The sequence below is a fragment of the Haematobia irritans genome, chromosome 1 (assembly GCF_050003625.1).
Source record: "Haematobia irritans isolate KBUSLIRL chromosome 1, ASM5000362v1, whole genome shotgun sequence".
In the NCBI taxonomy this organism is placed as follows: Eukaryota; Metazoa; Arthropoda; class Insecta; order Diptera; family Muscidae; genus Haematobia; species Haematobia irritans.
In genome coordinates this window covers 27347245-27366799 of record NC_134397.1, presented here as the reverse complement: position 1 = coordinate 27366799, position 19555 = coordinate 27347245, and the positions used below count along the sequence as shown (strand labels likewise).

Genomic DNA, 19555 nt, shown 5'->3' with positions numbered 1-19555 from the left:
CTACATTATTTATACAAATAAAATTTTGACAAAATTATCTATACAAATAAAATGTTGACAAAATTATCTAACAAATAAAATTTTGACAAAATTCTCAATACAAATAAAATTTTACAAAATTTTCTATAGAAATAATACTTTGACAAAAGTTTTTATAGAAATAAACTTTTGACAAAATTTTCTATAGAAAAAAAATTTTGACAAAATTTTCTATAGAAATAAAATTTTGACAAAATTTTCTATAGAAATAAAATTTTGACAAAATTTTCTATAGAAATAAAATTTTCTATAGAAATAACATTGTGACAACATTTTCTAAGAAATAAAATTTTGACAAAGTTTTCTACAGAAATAAATTTTTGACAAAATTTTCTATAGATATAAAATGTTAACAAAATTTTTTATATAAATAAAATTTTGACAATATTACCTATAGAAATAAAATTTTGACAACATTTTCTATAGAAAAATTTTTTGACAAAAATTTTTACAGAAATAAAATATTGACAAAATTTTCTATAGAAATAAAATTTTGACAAAATTTTCTATAGAAGTAAAATTTTGATAAAATGTTCTATAGAAATAAATTTTTGACAATATTTCCTACCGAAATAATATTTTCACAAAAATTTTTATAGAAGTGAAATTTTAAAAACATGTTCTATAGAAATAAAATAATTTTGGCAAAATTTTTTGTAGAAATAAATTTTTGACAAAATTTTCTATAGAAATAAAATTTTAACAAAATTTTCTATAGAAATAATATTTTGACAAAATTATCTATGGAAATAACATTTTGACAAAATTTTCTGTAGAAATAATATTTTCTATAGAAAGAAAAAATGAAATTGTTATAACATTTTCTATAGAAATAAAATTTTGACAAAATTTTCTATAGAAATACTATTTTGACAAAATTTTCTATACAAATAAAATATTCGTTTTGTTTGTTATTGTTGGTTTCTCTTCAATCGTTATTGTTTTTTTTTTTTTTTTTTTTTTTTTTTTTGATCTCAGCTTAAAGCCATGTATTGACTAAACTACAAGTGTAGCTTAACCAACAGAGGAAAAGTATGCTTGTCAAATTTATTTGGGCAAAGCCCTATAGACTGCAAGATGGTTGGATGTACAGCTGTTTCGGAATTACCACATTCCTCATCAGCATCCTCTACTTGCAGCAAAAAAAAAATATTGACAAAATTTTCTATAAAAATACAATTTTGACAAAATTTTCTATTGAAATACAATTTTGACAAAATTTTCTATGGAAATAAAATGTTGACAAAATTTTCTATAGAAATAAAATTTTGACAAAATTTTCTATAGAAATAAAATTTTGACAAAATTTTCTATAGAAATAAAATTTTGACAAAATTTTCTATAGAAATACTATTTTGACAAAATTTTCTATACAAATAAAATATTGACAAAATTTTCTATAAAAATACAATTTTGACAAAATTTTCTATTGAAATACAATTTTGACAAAATTTTCTATGGAAATAAAATGTTGACAAAATTTTCTATAGAAATAAAATTTGACAAAATTTTCTATAGAAATAAAATTTTGACAAAATTTTCTATAGAAATAAAATTTTGACAAAATTTTCTATAGAAATAAAATGTTGACAACATTTTCTAAGAAATAAAATTTTGAAGAAAAAAATTTTTATAGATATAACATTTTGATAAAATTTTCTATAGAAATAACATTTCGACAAAATTTTCTATAGAAATAAAATTTTGACAAAATTACTACAGAAATAAAATCTTGACAAAATATTCTATAGAAATAAATGTTGAGAAAATTTTCTATAGAAATAAAATTTTGGAAAATTTTTCTAAGAAGTGAACTTTTATAACATTTTCTATGGAAATAAAATTTTGACAATATTTCCCATAGAAATAATATTTTGACAAAATTTTCTATGGAAATAACATTTTGACAAAATTTTCTATGGAAATAACATTTTGACAAAATTTTCTATAGAAATAATATTTTGGCAAAATTTTCTATTGAAATAAGATTTTGAAATATTTCCTATAGAAATAATATTTTCACAAAATTTTCTATAGAAGTGAAATTTTTATAACATGTTCTATAGAAATAAAATCTTCGCAACATTTTCTATAGAAATAAATTTTTTCAAAAATTTCTAAGAAATAAAAATTGTGAAGAAAAAATTTTTAAGAAATAAAATTTTAGTTAAATGTTCTATAGAATTAAAGTTGTGAAAAAATTTTGTTTACAAATAAAATTTTTAAGAATTAAATTTTGACAAACTTTTCTATAGAAATAAAATTTGACAAAATTGTCTATAGAAATAAAGCTTTACTAAAATTGTCTATATAAATTTAAAATTTTAATTTTCATTAATTTTGGTAACTATTTTGGTAAATTTTTCTCCAAATTTTGTAGATTATTTTTGGCCCAAGTGGCAATCGTGGTCATATTGTGCTTTTTTGCTAACCCACCACCGTTAAAGTTGACATGCTGCAATCTTTCTTTAGCACTTTTCAAGTCTGTTCAAATGTCATTGAATCGGTTTAGATTTAAATATATCACTCATATCGCCCGATTTATCGATATTAGGTCATATAATCCTAATTTGTTACCCGATTTTATTCAAATTTGTCAAAATGTAATCTTCTATAGTAAAAACTAATCCTGAAAAATGTCACTTAAAACAACGGTTCAGATTTAGATATAGCTCCTATATATATATATATATATATATATATATATATATATATATATATATATATATATACATATATATATATATATATATATATATATATATATATATATATATATATATATATATATATATATATATATATATATATATATATTATATATATATATATATATATATATATATATATATATATATATATATATATATATATATATATATATATATATATATATATATATATATATATATATATATATATATATATATATATATATATATATATATATATATATATATATATATATATATATATATATATATATATATATATATATATATATATATATATATATATATATATATATATATATATATATATATATATATATATATATATATATATATATATATATATATATATATATATATATATATATATATATATATATATATATATATATATATATATATGGACACATGGATCGGGTTTAGATATACATATAGTGATCAAATTATCAAGAAAGTGTTTACTGTACCCTCTCATGTGTTAAACAATCTGTTTCAAATATAGCACAGGGTAATACTTTGCAACACCTCTTGGATTTGAATAACAGGCATATCGGTGTTGATTTATGAGATTTTGGTTTATCTTCTAAGCTTATTCTAATAACATCTCGCAAATGCTTAGGTTTACTAATTCAGTAAGTGTGGTCTATGATATAGCCGGCCCCGCTCGACACATACTGCTAATGACACTTTTTGTACCACTTTTTGGAAATTTTCAAAGGAAGCTCAGATGGAGACTGGAGATGGAGATTCAATATGACTTAATTTTTTGCCGAATTTATTGGTTTTGAGGAACAGTGACTGTAATCTATCAAAACAATGTGATTCAATTGAGTTCTCAGCCACAATTAAAGATATCTGTAACGTAATAATTATTTTAGTCATAAAAAAATGTGCGTGTTTGAATTTTTTATGATACCTTTGTAGTTCAATTTTCCGTTCAGTATATGAGAAATATATTTTAGACATCTATTTGATGACGCCACGTGGGAAAAAGTTGAAAGTATTCTTAACATTGTTTTAAACGACTAATATTAAAGTGGTTATCCTCAAAAAAACAAAAAGTTACTAATTATACAATTTTTGTAGCTTGTTACACGTTATTGTTCGAGTGGAACAGTGGGCGATTTGGTAGAAGAAGATAAATCGTTTTTTTATACTCCACAATAAGAAAGAGAGTTTATTATAGGGTTCAAATGTTAATTTATGGACCAATCGAATTTTCTTAAAAAAGTCTATGTCGGATTTTTGTACACTGAAAAAAAGTAAATTGTTTTATACGTACGAAAATTGAACTAAATTTTACTCCACATTTTGAGATTTCCACAATGTGTTGTTAAAACCAGGAAAATTTAATGCCCCGCTGTACTTTTTAACTGCAGTTCTCGAAATTACACTCTCTCATAGAAGAAGAAATTAACTAAAATTAAAGAAGAAAATCATTGGCGCCAAATCATGACCATTTTAACCATACAGTAGTTCATTCTTACTATTTTTGGGAATCGTACGAACATTTTCATTTGCTTTAGTTCATATTGAACTTATGTGTATGGTCATTGAACTTTATACTCAAGTTTAGTTCTTAAAATGTTTGAGACATACTTAAAAAAACGAAATTTTCATTGGGCTGTGGAAAATTTCGTTAAATAAAATTTAACTACAAACAAATAAGTTTTTTGCAATAAAAATAAGTTTAATTTAGAGTTAGTTTAACTGTGTACATTCAAACAAAAGATTACTTGGATCTAAATATGCTGACCTTCCTTTAAGGATTTTGGTAAATCTAGGCTGTATAAAAATAATATAAGGGAGCAGTTTTTAAACGAATTTTTATATTTTTGTGCAATGTATTAACAAAAATATCCGAATACAGCAAATGTGAGTTTAAAAATCTAAATTATAAAACACACTTCAAAGTAAAAAATGTTTTTCTAATTAAAAACAAAATTTAACCAAATATATAAAAACTCAAAATCAGTCTTAACCTATATTTCAAGATTTTTTATCTTTAATCCAAATGTTCACTATTTTAGTTTATTTATAGATTATTTCTTTCAATTAGTTTTTTTATACTTCAAAGAAAATATTCAATATTATGAACATTCTTTTAATGGTGAAGGGTATATTAGATTCGATACAGACGCTTTGTTCTCACTTGTATATTTAAAAAATTGGCAACATTATAGTTTAATTAATTATCATAAAAATTGTTTTAATATATTTTATTTTAAAAGGTTACCTTTTTGATGTATTGAAAAAAATGCAAAACAAATTTATTGGTTTTTCGCATAGGAATCACCTCATCAACTAATATTCGTTTTTACTTGTATTGCGCTTAAGGTATAATGTGAAATTAATGCATAATCAAATTTCTACAATTTGATATTGTGCCAACAAGCAAACTGTTGGCAATTGAATAGAAATTGTTGATTTTAACTGTAAAAAATCAATTTAATGAAAGTAGCCTACAAACGTGATTTTTGAAATAAATCCATAATTGACACTGAAAATAACTGTTTATATTTGAATGCAAATATTTTGAGCTTCCCTTAAGGATGGCTTCTTAAAAAAATCGGGAACTATCCAGCTTTAAATCTAGACTCTATAAATTTAAAATTAGCATACATATCTCATTTTAGGGAATTTTCATTTTTTTGTTACCAAACAGTTTAAAAAATCCAAAATTTATTAGATACTCCAAAGTGAAACATATTTGCTCGATTTCAAAAAATTGTAAATCATTGATGAACCATCCCCAAAAAGTCCTGGCCTATTATTATTTTTATTTTTTATTATTTTTTAAATCGAAAATGTTTTTTCTTACTTTAGGGAATATATTCACGTATATACAATTAGCAGATTAAAAATCCAAATTATAACATGCCAGCAAAAAAATTTGGAAGTTCTTCCAAAGGCACAACTTAAAAAGAACTTTCAGATGATGCACTCCCAATTATGTTCTTTATTTTAACTACCCAGGAAGTTCTTTTAATTCAATGTTTTATAACTTCGTTTGTTCATCTTTTTAATGTGTAATTTTAACTTTTTTTGTTTCAAATAGGTTAAAAACAGAGTAAGAATTCATAAAATGGTAAAAATCATTTAAATTTTGTCGAACAAAATGCTAAATCCAATCTGAAAAAATTGTGAATTTTTGAAAATAGTTGAGGTCAAACGTTTCCGACAAGCGTTAGAATCCATTACAAATTATAAAAATTTAAAAATTATTAATTTGACAAAATATCACAGAATTATTTTTTATTTACATCCAAAACATTGAATTCGGATCACACCTAAAGAAGTGATGCAAATTCAGTGCAATGGCTGATGAAATCCAGGACTTCCGCCCTATGACAAGCCCATGTTAAATTCATCGCTTCTGCGTCAATTTTGAACACTTCCGGATCCCAAAAGAACATTTTCATTACTTTTTTGGCGACGCTTTTTTTGCTGGTATATGCTTCAAAGTAAAAACGGTTTTCTTAAAAAAATAAAAACCAAAGGTGCATAACCTCAAAATAAGTCTTAGTTTCTATTTGAAGCGTTTTTATCTTAAATCTAAAGTTTTAAAATATCAGTTAATTTAAAGACGATTTCTTGCATTGCATTTCACTGAATTCTATATGGGTTTTGACAGTTTCATTGATTCTTCATATTCTCTCCTGTTTTTTTTTTTTGAGCAAAACTTGTTTATTAATATACAAATTCTATTTTTGATTTTATTGGTGCCATTTATCGGTTATTTTTAAGTTAATTTACGATGAATTATTCAAATTTTTGAAATAGGTCTGAAACTTATATACACTCCGAAATTGATTTTAATCATTTTGCTTTAGTTAGGTTAGGTTAGGTTATGTGGCAGCCCGATGTATCAGGCTCACTTAGACTATTCAGTCCATTGTGATATTTACCACAGTGGTGAACTTCTCTCTTATCACTGAGTGCTGCCCGATTCCATGTTAAGCTCAATGACAAGGGACCTCCATTTTATAGCCGAGTCCGAACGGCGTTCCACATTCCAGTGAAACCACTTAGAAAAGCTTTGAAATCCTCAGAAATGTCACCAGCATTACTGAGGTGGGATAATCCACCGATGAAAAACTTTTTGGTGTTCGGTCGAAGCAGGAATCGAACCCACGACCTTGTGTATGCAAGGCGGGCATGCTAACCATTGCACCACGGTGACTCCCTTGCTTTAGTTAAGAAAACCATTAATAATACTAAAATCTAATGCCCAAAATTTTTAAATCGAATGCATAAATTCAATACGGAACAAGTTAAGAAAATTTGGACATCGGAGAGAAGTCGCTTGATAATTGCACCCGGTACAGGTATTTGTGGATTATCTTACATCCACATTTTGAATTTTTGATTTTGAATTTCAGGAAAACCGAATAAAGTTTATTGTGTCTAGATACCCAAGAAATCAAATCGGGATATTAGTCTATATTATAGGGTGTACCAAAAGGTGGATCGATACATACCATATTCGACACACCAATTTGTAGTTTTGAAATACCTCTAGATTTCCTATTTCCTCCCTTTTAAGCCATTTTAGTTTGACGTGTGCTGAGTTCTGCTGGAATGTCCATGGTTTGCTGCTGAAGTGTTTGTCTACTCACTGTTTCCATTCTCGGAATTTGGTTTGACCCCAAATTCTATGAATATTATCATTGAGTAACTATCGGCCGTTATCGTTACCATTGGCACAGATTGGGTTCTGGAGTCATCTGACCCCTAACCGATCCCCAGATTTGAGTAAATTCGTTCATTTCATTTCTTCACAATCTGTTCAACTTAGCCGGCGTTGATCCACCGTGGTGCAATGGTCAGCATACCCGCCTTGCATACACAATGTCGTGGGTTCGATTCCTGCTTCGACCGAACACCAAAAAAGTTTTCCAGCGGTGGATTATCCCACCTCAGTAATGCTGGTGACATTTCTGAGGGTTTCAAAGCTTCGCTAAGTGGTTTCACTGCAAGGTGGAACGCCGTTCGAACTCGGCTATAAAAAGGAGGTCCCTTGTCATTGAGCTTAACATGGAATCGGGCAGCAGTGATAAGAGGAAGTTCACCAATGTGGTATGACAATGGACTGAATAGTCTAAGTGAGTATGATATATCGGGCTGCCACCTAACCTAACTAACCTAACCTTGGTCGGGGTTCTAATCACAACTTTCGTGCAAGCCACTTCTTGGCTCTTTCCAGTCTAGTTTCTGCGATTTTTGGAACATCAATGGCTCTAGTCCAAGCTCATTTTTATACCCTCCACCATCGATGTAACACGAAATATTGCTCTAAAGTATATATATTCTGGGTCGTGGTGAAATTCTGAGTCGATCTGAGCATGTCCGTCCGTCCGTCTGTTGAAATCACGCTAACTTCCGAACGAAACAAGCTGTCGACTTGAAACTTGGCACAAATAGTTGTTATTGATGTAGGTCGGATGATCCACTTTTACGTATAGCCCCCATATAAACGGACCCCCAAATTTGGCTTGCGAATCCTCTAAGAGAAGCAAATTTTATCCGATCCGGCTGAAATTTGGTACATGATGTTGGTATATGGTCTCTAACAATCATGCAAAAATTGATTCACATAGGTACATAATTATATGTAGCCCCCATATAAACCGATCCCCAGATTTGGTTTGCGGAGCCTCAAAGAGAAGCAAATTTCATCCGATCCGGCTGAAATTTGGAACATGATGTTGGTATATGATCTCTAACAACCACGCGAAAATTGGTCCACATCGGTTCATAATTATATATAGCCCCCATATAAACCGATCCCCAGATTTGCGGAGCCTCGAAGAGAAGCAAATTTCATTCGATCTGGCTGAAATTTGGTACATGATGTTGGTATATGGTCTCTAACAACCATGCAAAAATTGGTTCACATAGGTACATAATTATATAGAGCTCCCATATCAATCGATCCCCAGATTTGACCTCCGGTGCCTTTTGGAGAAGCAAAATTCATCCGATCTGGTTGAAATTTGGTACGTGGTGGTAGTATATGATATTTAACAACCATCCAAAAGTGGCCAATATCAGTCCATAATCATATATAGCCCCCATATAAACCGATCCCGATATTTGGTTTTGGAGCCTCTTGGAGGTGCAAATTTCATCCGAGTTAGTTGAAATTTGGTACATTGTGCTAGTATGTGGCCGTTAACAACCATGCCTAATTAGGCCCATATCGGTCTATAGTTATATATAGCCCTCAGATAAATCGATCCCCAATCACACAAAAATTGGTCCATATCAAGTTCATAATTGTATATAGCCACCATATAAGCGACCCCCATGTTTCAATTCTGGCTCTCTACGTACCGTGCAAAAGTCCATATCGATTCGTAATTATTTGTAGACTTACCTATACATACCTTTTTTGTCTAGTATATACCACGTATGGACTAACTCACAATTTAGAAAACGATGTGAAGAAGTTTTAAGATACCACAACCCAAGTAATTCGATTGTGGATGACAGTCTTTCGTAGAAGTTTCTACGCAATCCATGGTGGAGAGTACATAAGATTCGGCCTGGCCGAACTTACGGCCGTATATACTTGTTCTAATATGTGTTGCATCCGCTCTAGCGATATGTTCAGCTCACGAGCAAGTTTTCTACCACTATGAAATTCCGATGAAATTCGGGCATTCACTTTTCGGATCATTTCTGGTATTGTTATCGTGTGTTTTCGTCCACTTTTTGGACGCCATGATACACTTGCAGTATCAAGGTAATTCGCAATGGTACAAGAAACAAAAGATATATTCACATTTAAATTATGGAGGCCTCTAACGATAGCCATTTGTTGTTTTCCAGCCAATTATAAATCAATTACACTATCACGCTTGAATTCCATTGCTTTTGTAAGCTTGTAAACAATAAAGTTAATTGTCACTGGAAAATTACCTGTTTAGAAATTTTGGCAACATGAAGTTGGTTGCAAAGATATCAGTCACTCTGTACATAGTTTAATTATAACTATTGCCTTAATTTAATTTTGGCATTTGACTTTGACTTGCAATATGAGTCAATATCGTTCACTGTGCATTGCTGTGAAAGGAATCAAGACTATACCCTCAAAAAAAAAAAAAAAAAAATCGCTCCTCTGTAACATATACTCACAAACGTATTTTCTTGTATATATTTTATATGTATACAAATAAAAAATATGTTTGTAATTTTTAATTTGAATATTACCTCCCAAACATTTATTCTAAAAATATATATATGCTCACACGAAATTTCTAAATTAATATATGTTGGCATTCAACGACATTACATTTGAGAAAATGTAATGTCACAAATATAATATGTTTTAACATATGTGTCCCAAAAATGTTATACATAGTTTATGAAAATTATATGCTTGTACTTAAAATTTTGTGCTAAAAATGTGAGTACCAAACATATAATTTTTACACCGAAACATATGAAAAACAGTCTTTTCCGTCGGTGTAAGCCTGATACTCCATACAAGCCTATTCGATAAAAAAATGTACTTCTAATGAAACAAGTTAGTTAAGATTAGTATGCGTTTTTTTTTTTGGTTGTGTAAATTGTTTCTTCTTTTTATCATATGAACATTTTGGATGACTATAACCAGTCAACACGATTTTTGTGAATACAAAAAAAATTAAAAGTTTTATATTTGTAAAAATATCAAAAAATTTGCAATGGGCTTTTAGTTCGTTTTAGACTATCTAACGCGAAGCAAGTGCAATGTCTCACATACCGAATTGGATAGAGGCAAACATTTTCGAAAATGTTCTAAAAGAATCAGTGCCCAAGTATAAAGAAATAAAATCGTTTAAGGTCTACGATGCTTTAGGTCCCGGTGAGAATTATGTGGCATTGGCTCTTAAGGTGGAGTTGAAGGTTATGTTGACGGATTATTCGTTGCATACTCAAACCTACTTCTTGAAGGTGTCCCACAATAATGATCTCTACAATACTCTCTTCTATAAATGGAATGTCTTCAATAAGGAAACCGAAGTGTATCGCGTCTTCATACCTGATTTTGAGGAAATGTATCGTGAGGCCGGTTTGGAAGTGCGTTTTGGTCCTAAGATCTATGAATTGCCAGTGGAACACGAATATCTCCTGCTGGAGGATTTAAATGCTATGGGATTTCGAAATATGAATCGACAAAAATCCTTGGATATGAATCACTGTAAATTCACTTTAAAGAAATTAGCCCAATGGCATGCTGTTTCGGCAGTTCGTGTTGAACGCAAGGGTCCCTATAATGAAATCTACTTTAAGGGTTCCATAAATCCAGATGGAGAACCTTTGGTTCGGGCTATGGGCAGTGCTGCCATACAGAATGTTCTAAAAGCTGTAAAGGATATGAAAAACAATGATGCCTACTATAAACAATTGCAAAAGCTTGGTGAAAATTATCCTGAATTTCTACTGGGAAAAATCGCTCACAATCCCAATCAATTTAATGTCCTGAATCATGGAGATTTTTGGTGCAATAATATTATGTATCAACACGATGAGCATAAACAAATCAAAGATGCTTACATGATTGACTATCAAATGATGCGATATGCTTCACCCGGTGAAGATCTCATTTATTTTATGGTAACATCAACTCAATTGGATTTGAAAGTGACCCGTTTTGATGAATTGATAAAATATTATCACGATAATTTGATTGAGCATTTGAAGCTATTGAAATATTCCAAACCCTTACCAACACTGGGAGAAATTCACAAAGGCATATATGAGGCTAAAGCCTATGGTAAGTTTGGTGCCCAAAGGAAATTTAGTTAGGGATAGGGGATACAGTAAAAGATATGTTAAAGGCCGGTATGCACCTCAAACGAAATTTCCGCTACCCATTTGATATACATTGGTATTTTTGCTACCGAAAATTCCGTGAGCCTTTGTTGTCAATTGTCTACATTTTTGTACCATAAGCGCCCAGAGAAGATATATAATCACCCTAGACATGTTTCAAGGGCAAAATTTTATTTTCGTACGGTAAACATGGAACATGTTGTTTTCTCGGACATTATGTATCTGATTTCGACAAGCATGTATACGTTTACCGATAAAATAATAAAATTGACGAACTTACCAATAATGGCATAGGGAGAACTTACCCAAAATGGAAAAGGGAGAACTTACTTATGATGGATAGTAAGACCTAAAATGAAAATTAAACTTTTTTTAAGATGATATCTTAATATTAAATTTAATTAATATTTAATATTTAATTTAATCAATATTTTATAGAAAATTTTGTAAAAATATTTAAAAAAAAAAAATTCTATAGAAAATTTTGTCGAAATTTTATTTCATAGAAAATTTTGTCAAATTCAACATTTTCTTTCTATAAAAAATTTTGTATAAATTTTATTTCTATAGAAAATTTTGTCAAAATTTTATTTCCATAGAAAATTTTGTCAACAAAAATTTATTTCATAGAAAATTTTGTTAAAATTTTATTTGTATAGAAAATTTTATAAAAATTTTATTTCAGTAGAAAACTTTTTCAAAATGTTATTCCTAGAGAAAATTTTGTCAAAAATTTATTCCTAGAAAAAATTTTGTCAAAATTTTATTTCTATGGAAAAATTTGTCAACTTTTTATTTACATGGAAACATTTGTCAAAATATTATTCCTAGAGAAAATTTTGTCAAAAATGTATTCCTAGAGAAAATTTTGTCAAAATTTTATTTCTTTAGAAAATTGTGTCAACGTTTTAATCCTAGAGACAATTTTGTCAAAATTGCATTCCTAGAGAAAATTTTGTCAAATCTTTATTCCTGAGAACATTTTGTAAAAATTTTATTTCTATGGAAAAATTTGTCAAAATTTTTTTTAGAGAGAATGTTGTCAACATTTTATTCATAGTGAAAATTTAATCAAAAATTTATTCCTAGAGAAAAATTTGTCAAATTGTATTTCTATAGAAAATTTTGTCAAAAGTTTACTTCTATAGAAAATTTTGTCAAAATTTTATTTATACAGAAAATTTTGTCAAAATTTTATTTATATAAAAAATTTTTGTCAAAATTTTACTTCTATAAAATTTTTTTTTTCAAAATTTGACTTCTATAAAAAATTTTACTTCTATAGAAAATTTGGCAAAATTTTATTTCTATAGAAAATTTTGTTAAAATGTTATTTCTATAGAAAATTTTGTTAAAATTTTATTTCTATAGATAATTTTGTCAAAATTTTATTTATATAGAAAATTTTGTCAAAATTTTATTTTTATAAAAAATTTTTATCAAAATTTTACTTCTATAATTTTTTTTTTCAAAATTTGACTTCTATAAAAAATTTTTGTCAAAATTTTACTTCTATAGAAAATTTTGTCAAAATTTTATTTCTATAGAAAATTTTGTCAAAATTTTATTTCTATAGAAACTTTTGTCAAAATTTTATTTCTATGGAAAAATTTGTTAAAATTTTATTTTTATAGAAAATTTTGTCAAAATTTTATTTCCCAGAGAAAATTTTGTCAAAATGTTATTTCTTTAGAAATTGTGTCAACATTTCAATCCTAGAGAAAATTTAGTCAAAAATTTAATCCTAGAGAAAATTTAGTCAAAAATGTATTCCTAGTGAAAAATTTGTTAAATTGTATTTCTATAGAAAATTTTGTCAAAATTTTATTTTTATAGGAAATTTAGACAAAATTTTACTTCTATAGAAAATTTTGTCAAAATTGTATTTCTTGTTTTGATCTCAGCTTTAACACCATTGTGTTGACTAAACTACAAGAGTACCTTAACCAACAGAGGAAAAGAATGTTTGTCAAATTTATTTTGGCAAAGCCCTATAGACTGCAAGATGGTGGGATGGACGCACGTTTCGGAATTACCACATTCCCCATCAACATCCTCTACTTGCAGCAAAACTATCAACCAATTATCAGAATAAATTCAGGCAGTTCACTAAGCCCATGGTGAACCACAGTTGAACCTTCCGAAAAAAGGTTTATGATAGCCTTAGGCTTATGCCGTAATAAATTCATACAAACATTTCTCTTTTCCTTTGCCACCATCAAATCATCGATTTGAGTGCAGTTGGCTGGGTTTATTTTGAGCGTGCTTCCTCTTACTTTATTCGTGTTTTGTTTTTTATTGTGGGTTTGTACTTCAATCATATTTGTTGTTTTGATCTCAGCTTTATAGAAAATTTTGCCAAAATTTTACTTCAAAATTTTACTTCAATAGAAAATTTTGTCAAAATTTTATTTCTATAGAACATTTTATTTCTATAGAAAATTTTATCAAAATTCTATTTCTATACAGTAAAACATCAACAAATTTCGGTAGAATTCTACCACCTGTGCCAACCGCCCTAGTGATACATAACTCATCCTTTTTGTTATGAAAATTTTCCTTCCCGAATCCAGTTGGAATTGTACTATACTATGTATATATTTAAATTTTTTTCTTAATAAATATTTCCAGGAACATTTGCTGCATTTAGCATAATGCCCGCTGCTTTGGCAAATCCTGTGGAATCAGCAACTTTAGATAATCTTGTGGGTGATTCGGAAGAAAGTATTGAGGCTAAGGCCCTTGTCCTCAAGGAAGAACTTATACAAAAACATTTGGAATTGACAATGCCCTGGATGTACTACAAAGGCTTTTTTGATTATTGAAATAAAAAACAATATATAGGATAATATTAACAACACATTTTATGTGAAATATTTTCTAAAATAATGAAATTATCTCAAGAAAATTAAAATTCCTCTTATACTATATTGAATAGTTTATAATTATTATGTAGTTGTTAAGTTTTTTTATTTGTGTTAAATTAAAAAATATTTATATAAACTATAAAAGTATTGTTATATCATACTTAGTATTAATAAATATTTATATGGAATTACAAAAGTTGTCAACCATATGATTGTATCTATCCCCATCACTGGGGTTGAATTCAAATAATTTCAGAGAAACAACCTGGACAAGTATTGTTATGATGGTAAATCAGACAGGAACCCCGACCAATCCGGCGAGTCCTAGCCGTATTAATGTTTATATATTTTTTTTAATGAAAATAAAAATATACCATTACAGAATGGCGCCAAATATGGGGCTCGAACCAACGACCCTGAGATTAAGAGTCTCATGCTCTAACGACTGAGCTAGCCAGGGGAAATCGGATAAGAGGTTGAAGAAAATTCATCGAAATTTATTTTTGCCAAAAATTTATTTGCAGGTGCGTGATTCATCTCGCAATGCGAAGTCTACAAATAATTAGAAATTTCAAATCCAATTTGAAAGGCTTCCCTAAGACTTTATAAATATTCAACCTATTTGGAGCAGAGATGAAGCCGCCGAGTCGCGCCGCCGATTTCAGTCGCCGCCGTTGAATACGTCGACTCATCTCGATTAAAATTTAGCCGTCAATTAATCAAAAATTTCGGTTTAAATCAGAAAAATGTTTTAATAATTGTCGTATTTTTTGCCAAAATGTGGAACCTTCCCTCCACAATTAATCAATTTCAAGCTAGTATAATAATTTTGCAAAAATTTAGCTAAGAAAATTTGAATAAAATGTGAATTTTATTGTACGATTAGTTGTACAAATAATTTAATTACCATTCGAATAACTTCAAATTGATTTTATAATGGATAATTGTCCGCCGCTGAATAGACATATTTATATCGATTTGGCCTAAAGCTGCCGCCGCCGGAGGCTGAAATTTAGTATCAGTCGCCGCCCTAGACTGAAAAAAGCATACCCTGTTCCAAAGGTTTTGTCTTTACTTTAAACGTTTTTGGTATTGATTCCGAACCAAGTGGACAATACAAGTAAGGATATTTTTAAGACACAATTCTCTTTTAAATTTGGGTTTTGTGTATTTGCTTCTAGGAAGCACATTTTAATTATTCGTTTTTTCATATGCTATGAAAGTCCTTTAAAATCGAGTTAATGACAACTTTATTTTCCAAATTCAGACTCGACTTCCAGTAGAAATTATGCTATTTTTTAAGTAAAAAAGTGTTTAAAATAAAGTGTTGAAAACATGTCCTATATTTGAAAGATTTTTGCTTTGTAGTCAAGATGCAAAAAGGCAACAAATTTAAAGACAATTTCATTAATTTTAAAGAATTTTTATGAATTATTAAAGTCAAGTTGACCTTAGCCCAAAAATTTTTTTTTTTCATGTTATGATACTCATTTGTAGGTCAAAGCACTTAATTATGTTCTTTTTGGACCCGGAAATGGTGCCAAATTGGCACAGAAGCGATTAATTTAACTTATCACAGGACGGATGTCCACCATTTCAACAGCCGTTGAAAGGAATTTGCATCACTTCTTAAGATGTGATTCCAATTCAGTGTTTTGGATGAGAATTAAGAAATTTTGTGATATTTTGACAAATAAGTAATTCTTAAAAATTTTTTATGATTCTTAAAGATTATAACGCGTGTTTGAAATGTTTAACATCAAATGTTGTACAAAAAATCGCAATTTTTCTAGAAAGTATTTAGCATTGTTTTCGGCAAAATTTTAATAATTTGTACAATTTTATTAATATCTTAACTGTTATTAACCCATTTTAAACAAAAAAATTTTTAATTTCCTATTAAAAATATGAAAAAAGCGAGTTATAAAAAAACCGACTCAATTGAACTTCCTCTGCAGTTAAAATAAAGAACATCTTTGGGAGGACATTTTTCGAAGTGCTTTTAAAGTTGTGCCTTTAGAAGAACTTCCATTTTTTTCTGGGATATCAAATCACAAATTTACTTCTTTGCAAGGAAAAAAGGGAAAGTGGATAGCGAAAAGGTCTACATCCAAAGAAGTAAAGCCTCAAAATAATAGCCATCTTTATCCGCAGGACCTCTTTTAGGCTTCCTGTAAAGTTTAAGTAAATCTCAAATAAGGGTGAAATCCTCTCTTTATTTCACAATCGACGCGAAAAATATATACGATTCTGGTGCATTTATTGTGTCCGTTGAATAATCCTTACTCTGTTATTCTAAATTACCTTGTCCAATTGATGTTACTACATGTTGTATTATCCGAATAGCTCTGATGATGGCGGTAATTGATAAAACAGGTTTGGGTTTTTTTTAATTTCTTTCAGTTTCTTACCAATTAAAAATATATTTATGAATACTAAATCGTTTTATAAACCAGTATATAATTAAAATATTATTGATGATGATGATTATTATCACTTTCTTTGTGACTTTGTATACAGAGAAGAAATGGAAATTCAATTCAATTATAGGCACGCAATATTTTTCAAACGTTTTGAATAAAAATTCGGTCATATTAAATTTATTTACACTCTCTAATCAGCTGTGAGAACAGCGCCTCATTATAATAGAAACTATCACATCATAGTTACGAAAATTTTGTTTTAATACGGATGTTTTTTTATACCCTCCACCATAGGATGGGGGATATATTAACTTTGTCATTCCGTTTGTAACACATCGAAATATTGCTCTAAGATCCCATAAAGTATATATATTCTGGGTCGTGGTGAAATTCTTAGTCGATCTAAGCATGTCCGTCCGTCTGTCTGTTGAAATCACGCTAACTTCCGAACGAAACAAGCTATCGACTTGAAACTTGGCACAAATGGGCCATATCGGACCACTTTTACGGACCACTTGCGGAGCCTCTTGGAGGAGCAAACTTCATCCAATCTGGTTGAAATTTGGTACATAGTTTTGGTATATGGTCTCTAACAACCACGCGAAAATTAGTTCACATCGGTCCATTATTATATATATTATAGCCCCATATAAACCCCAGATTTAGCTTGCGGAGCCTCAAAGAGAAGCAAATTTCACTCGATCCGGCTGAAATTTGGCACATAGTGTTGGTATATGATCTCTAACAACCACGCGGAAATTGGTCCACATCGGTCCATAATTATATATAGCCCCCATATAAACCGATCCCCAGATTTGGCTTGCGGAGCTTCAAAGAGAAGCAAATTTTATTCGATCCGTCTGAAATTTAGTACATGATGTTGGTATATGGTCTCTGCTACATGGTGTTAGTATATGGTCCCTCACAGCCATGCAAAAATTGGTCCAAATCGGTCCATATAGCCTCCATATAAACGGACCCCCACATTTGGCTTGGGGAGCCTCCAGGAGAAGCATATTTCATCTGATCTGGCTGAAATTTGGTACATGGAGTTGGTATATGGTCTCTAACAACCACGCGAAAATTAGTTCACATCGGTCCATAATTATATATAGCCCCCATATAAACCGATCCCCAGATTTAGCTTGGGGAGTCTCAAAGAGAAGCAAATTTCACCCGATCCGGCTGAAATTTGGTACATAGTGTTGGTATATGATCTCTAACAACCACGCGAAAATTGGTCCACATCGGTCCATAATTATATATAGCCCCCATATAACCTGATCCCCAGATTTGGCTTGCGGAGTTTCTAAGAGAAGCAAATTTCATCCGATCCGGTGGAAACTTAATACGTGGTGTTAGTATATGGTCTCTAACAACCATTCGAAAATTGGTCCATATCGGTTCATAATGATATATAGAAACCATATAAACCGATACCCAGATTTGAACTCCTGTGCCTCCTGAAGGAGCAAAATTCATTCGATCCGGTTTAAATTTAGGACATTTCGCTAATGTGTGGCCGATACCAACCATGCCAAAAGTGGTCCGTATCGATCTATATCATATAAACCAATCCCCAATCACAGAAAAATCACGATTGCCACTCCAGCCAAAAATAATCTACCAACATTTTATTGCCATAGAAAATTTAGTCAACATTTTATATTTCGATAGAAAATTTTAGTTCTATAGAAAATTTTGTCAACATTTTATGTATTTAGGAAATTTCGTCAAAAAATAAATTCTATACAAAATTTTGTCAAAAATTTATTTCTTTAGAAAATTTTGTCAAAATTTTATTCCTTTAGAAAATTTTGTCACAATTTTATTTCTGTAGAAAATTTTGTCAAAATGTTATTTCTATAGAAAATTTATGAAGCATTTCATAATTGGAGAGGACTATTTTGCAAAATTTCTAAAACATCAGGAATTCTACCAATCTACCAAACAGTAAAAAATCTGCCAGTTTTGGTCGACTCGTGTTCATAATTGTATATAGCCCCCATATAAAGCGACCGCCATATTTCAATTCTGGCTCTATAATTACCGCACAAAATTTCATATCGGTTCGTAATTATTTCTTCCCTATATATACCGGTAAAGAACTGAATATATACGTATTTAATCGACCTTTCTTTTGTCTACTATATATCCCGCATGGACTAACTTACAATTTAGAAGATGATGTTAAGAAGTTTTAAGATGTCTTGCCATCGACCGCAACCCAAGTAATTCGATTGTGGATGACAGTCTTTAGTAAAAGTTTCTATGCAATCCATGGTGGAGGGTACATAAGATTCGGCCTGGCCGAACTTACGGCCGTATATAAAGGGTGATTTGTTAAGAGCTTGATAACTTTTTTTTAAAAAAAAACGCATAAAATTTGCAAAATCTCATCGGTTCTTTATTTGAAACGTTAGATTGGTCCATGACATTTACTTTTTGAAGATAATTTCATTTAAATGTTGACCGCGGCTGCGTCTTAGGTGGTCCATTCGGAAAGTCCAATTTTGGGCAACTTTTTCGAGCATTTCGGCCGGAATAGCCCGAATTTCTTCGGAAATGTTGTCTTCCAAAGCTGGAATAGTTGCTGGCTTATTTCTGTAGACTTTAGACTTGACGTAGCCCCACAAAAAATAGTCTAAAGGCGTCAAATCGCATGATCTTG

The 19555-nt window shown here is 29.6% G+C and overlaps 1 protein-coding gene across 1 annotated transcript; it reads left to right on the top strand.

Annotated features, from left to right (window-relative positions):
* Positions 1 to 10477: 10477 nt before the first annotated feature.
* On the top strand, positions 10478 to 14657 carry LOC142220492 (uncharacterized). Its single transcript, XM_075289669.1, has 2 exons — positions 10478 to 11535; positions 14226 to 14657. The coding sequence occupies exons 1-2, from the start codon at positions 10509 to 10511 to the stop codon at positions 14417 to 14419; spliced, it is 1221 nt and encodes a 406-aa protein (XP_075145784.1). The 5' UTR covers positions 10478 to 10508; the 3' UTR covers positions 14420 to 14657.
* The last annotated feature ends 4898 nt before the right edge of the window (positions 14658 to 19555 follow it).

Excerpts from the sequence above, each read along its gene's own strand:
- LOC142220492 (XM_075289669.1), top strand. The coding sequence starts at position 10,509 with ATGTCTCACATACCGAATTGGATAGAGGCAAACATTTTCGAAAATGTT. Across the intron at positions 11,536-14,225 it reads ATATGAGGCTAAAGCCTATG|GAACATTTGCTGCATTTAGC; the intron begins GTAAGTTTGGTG and ends AAATATTTCCAG.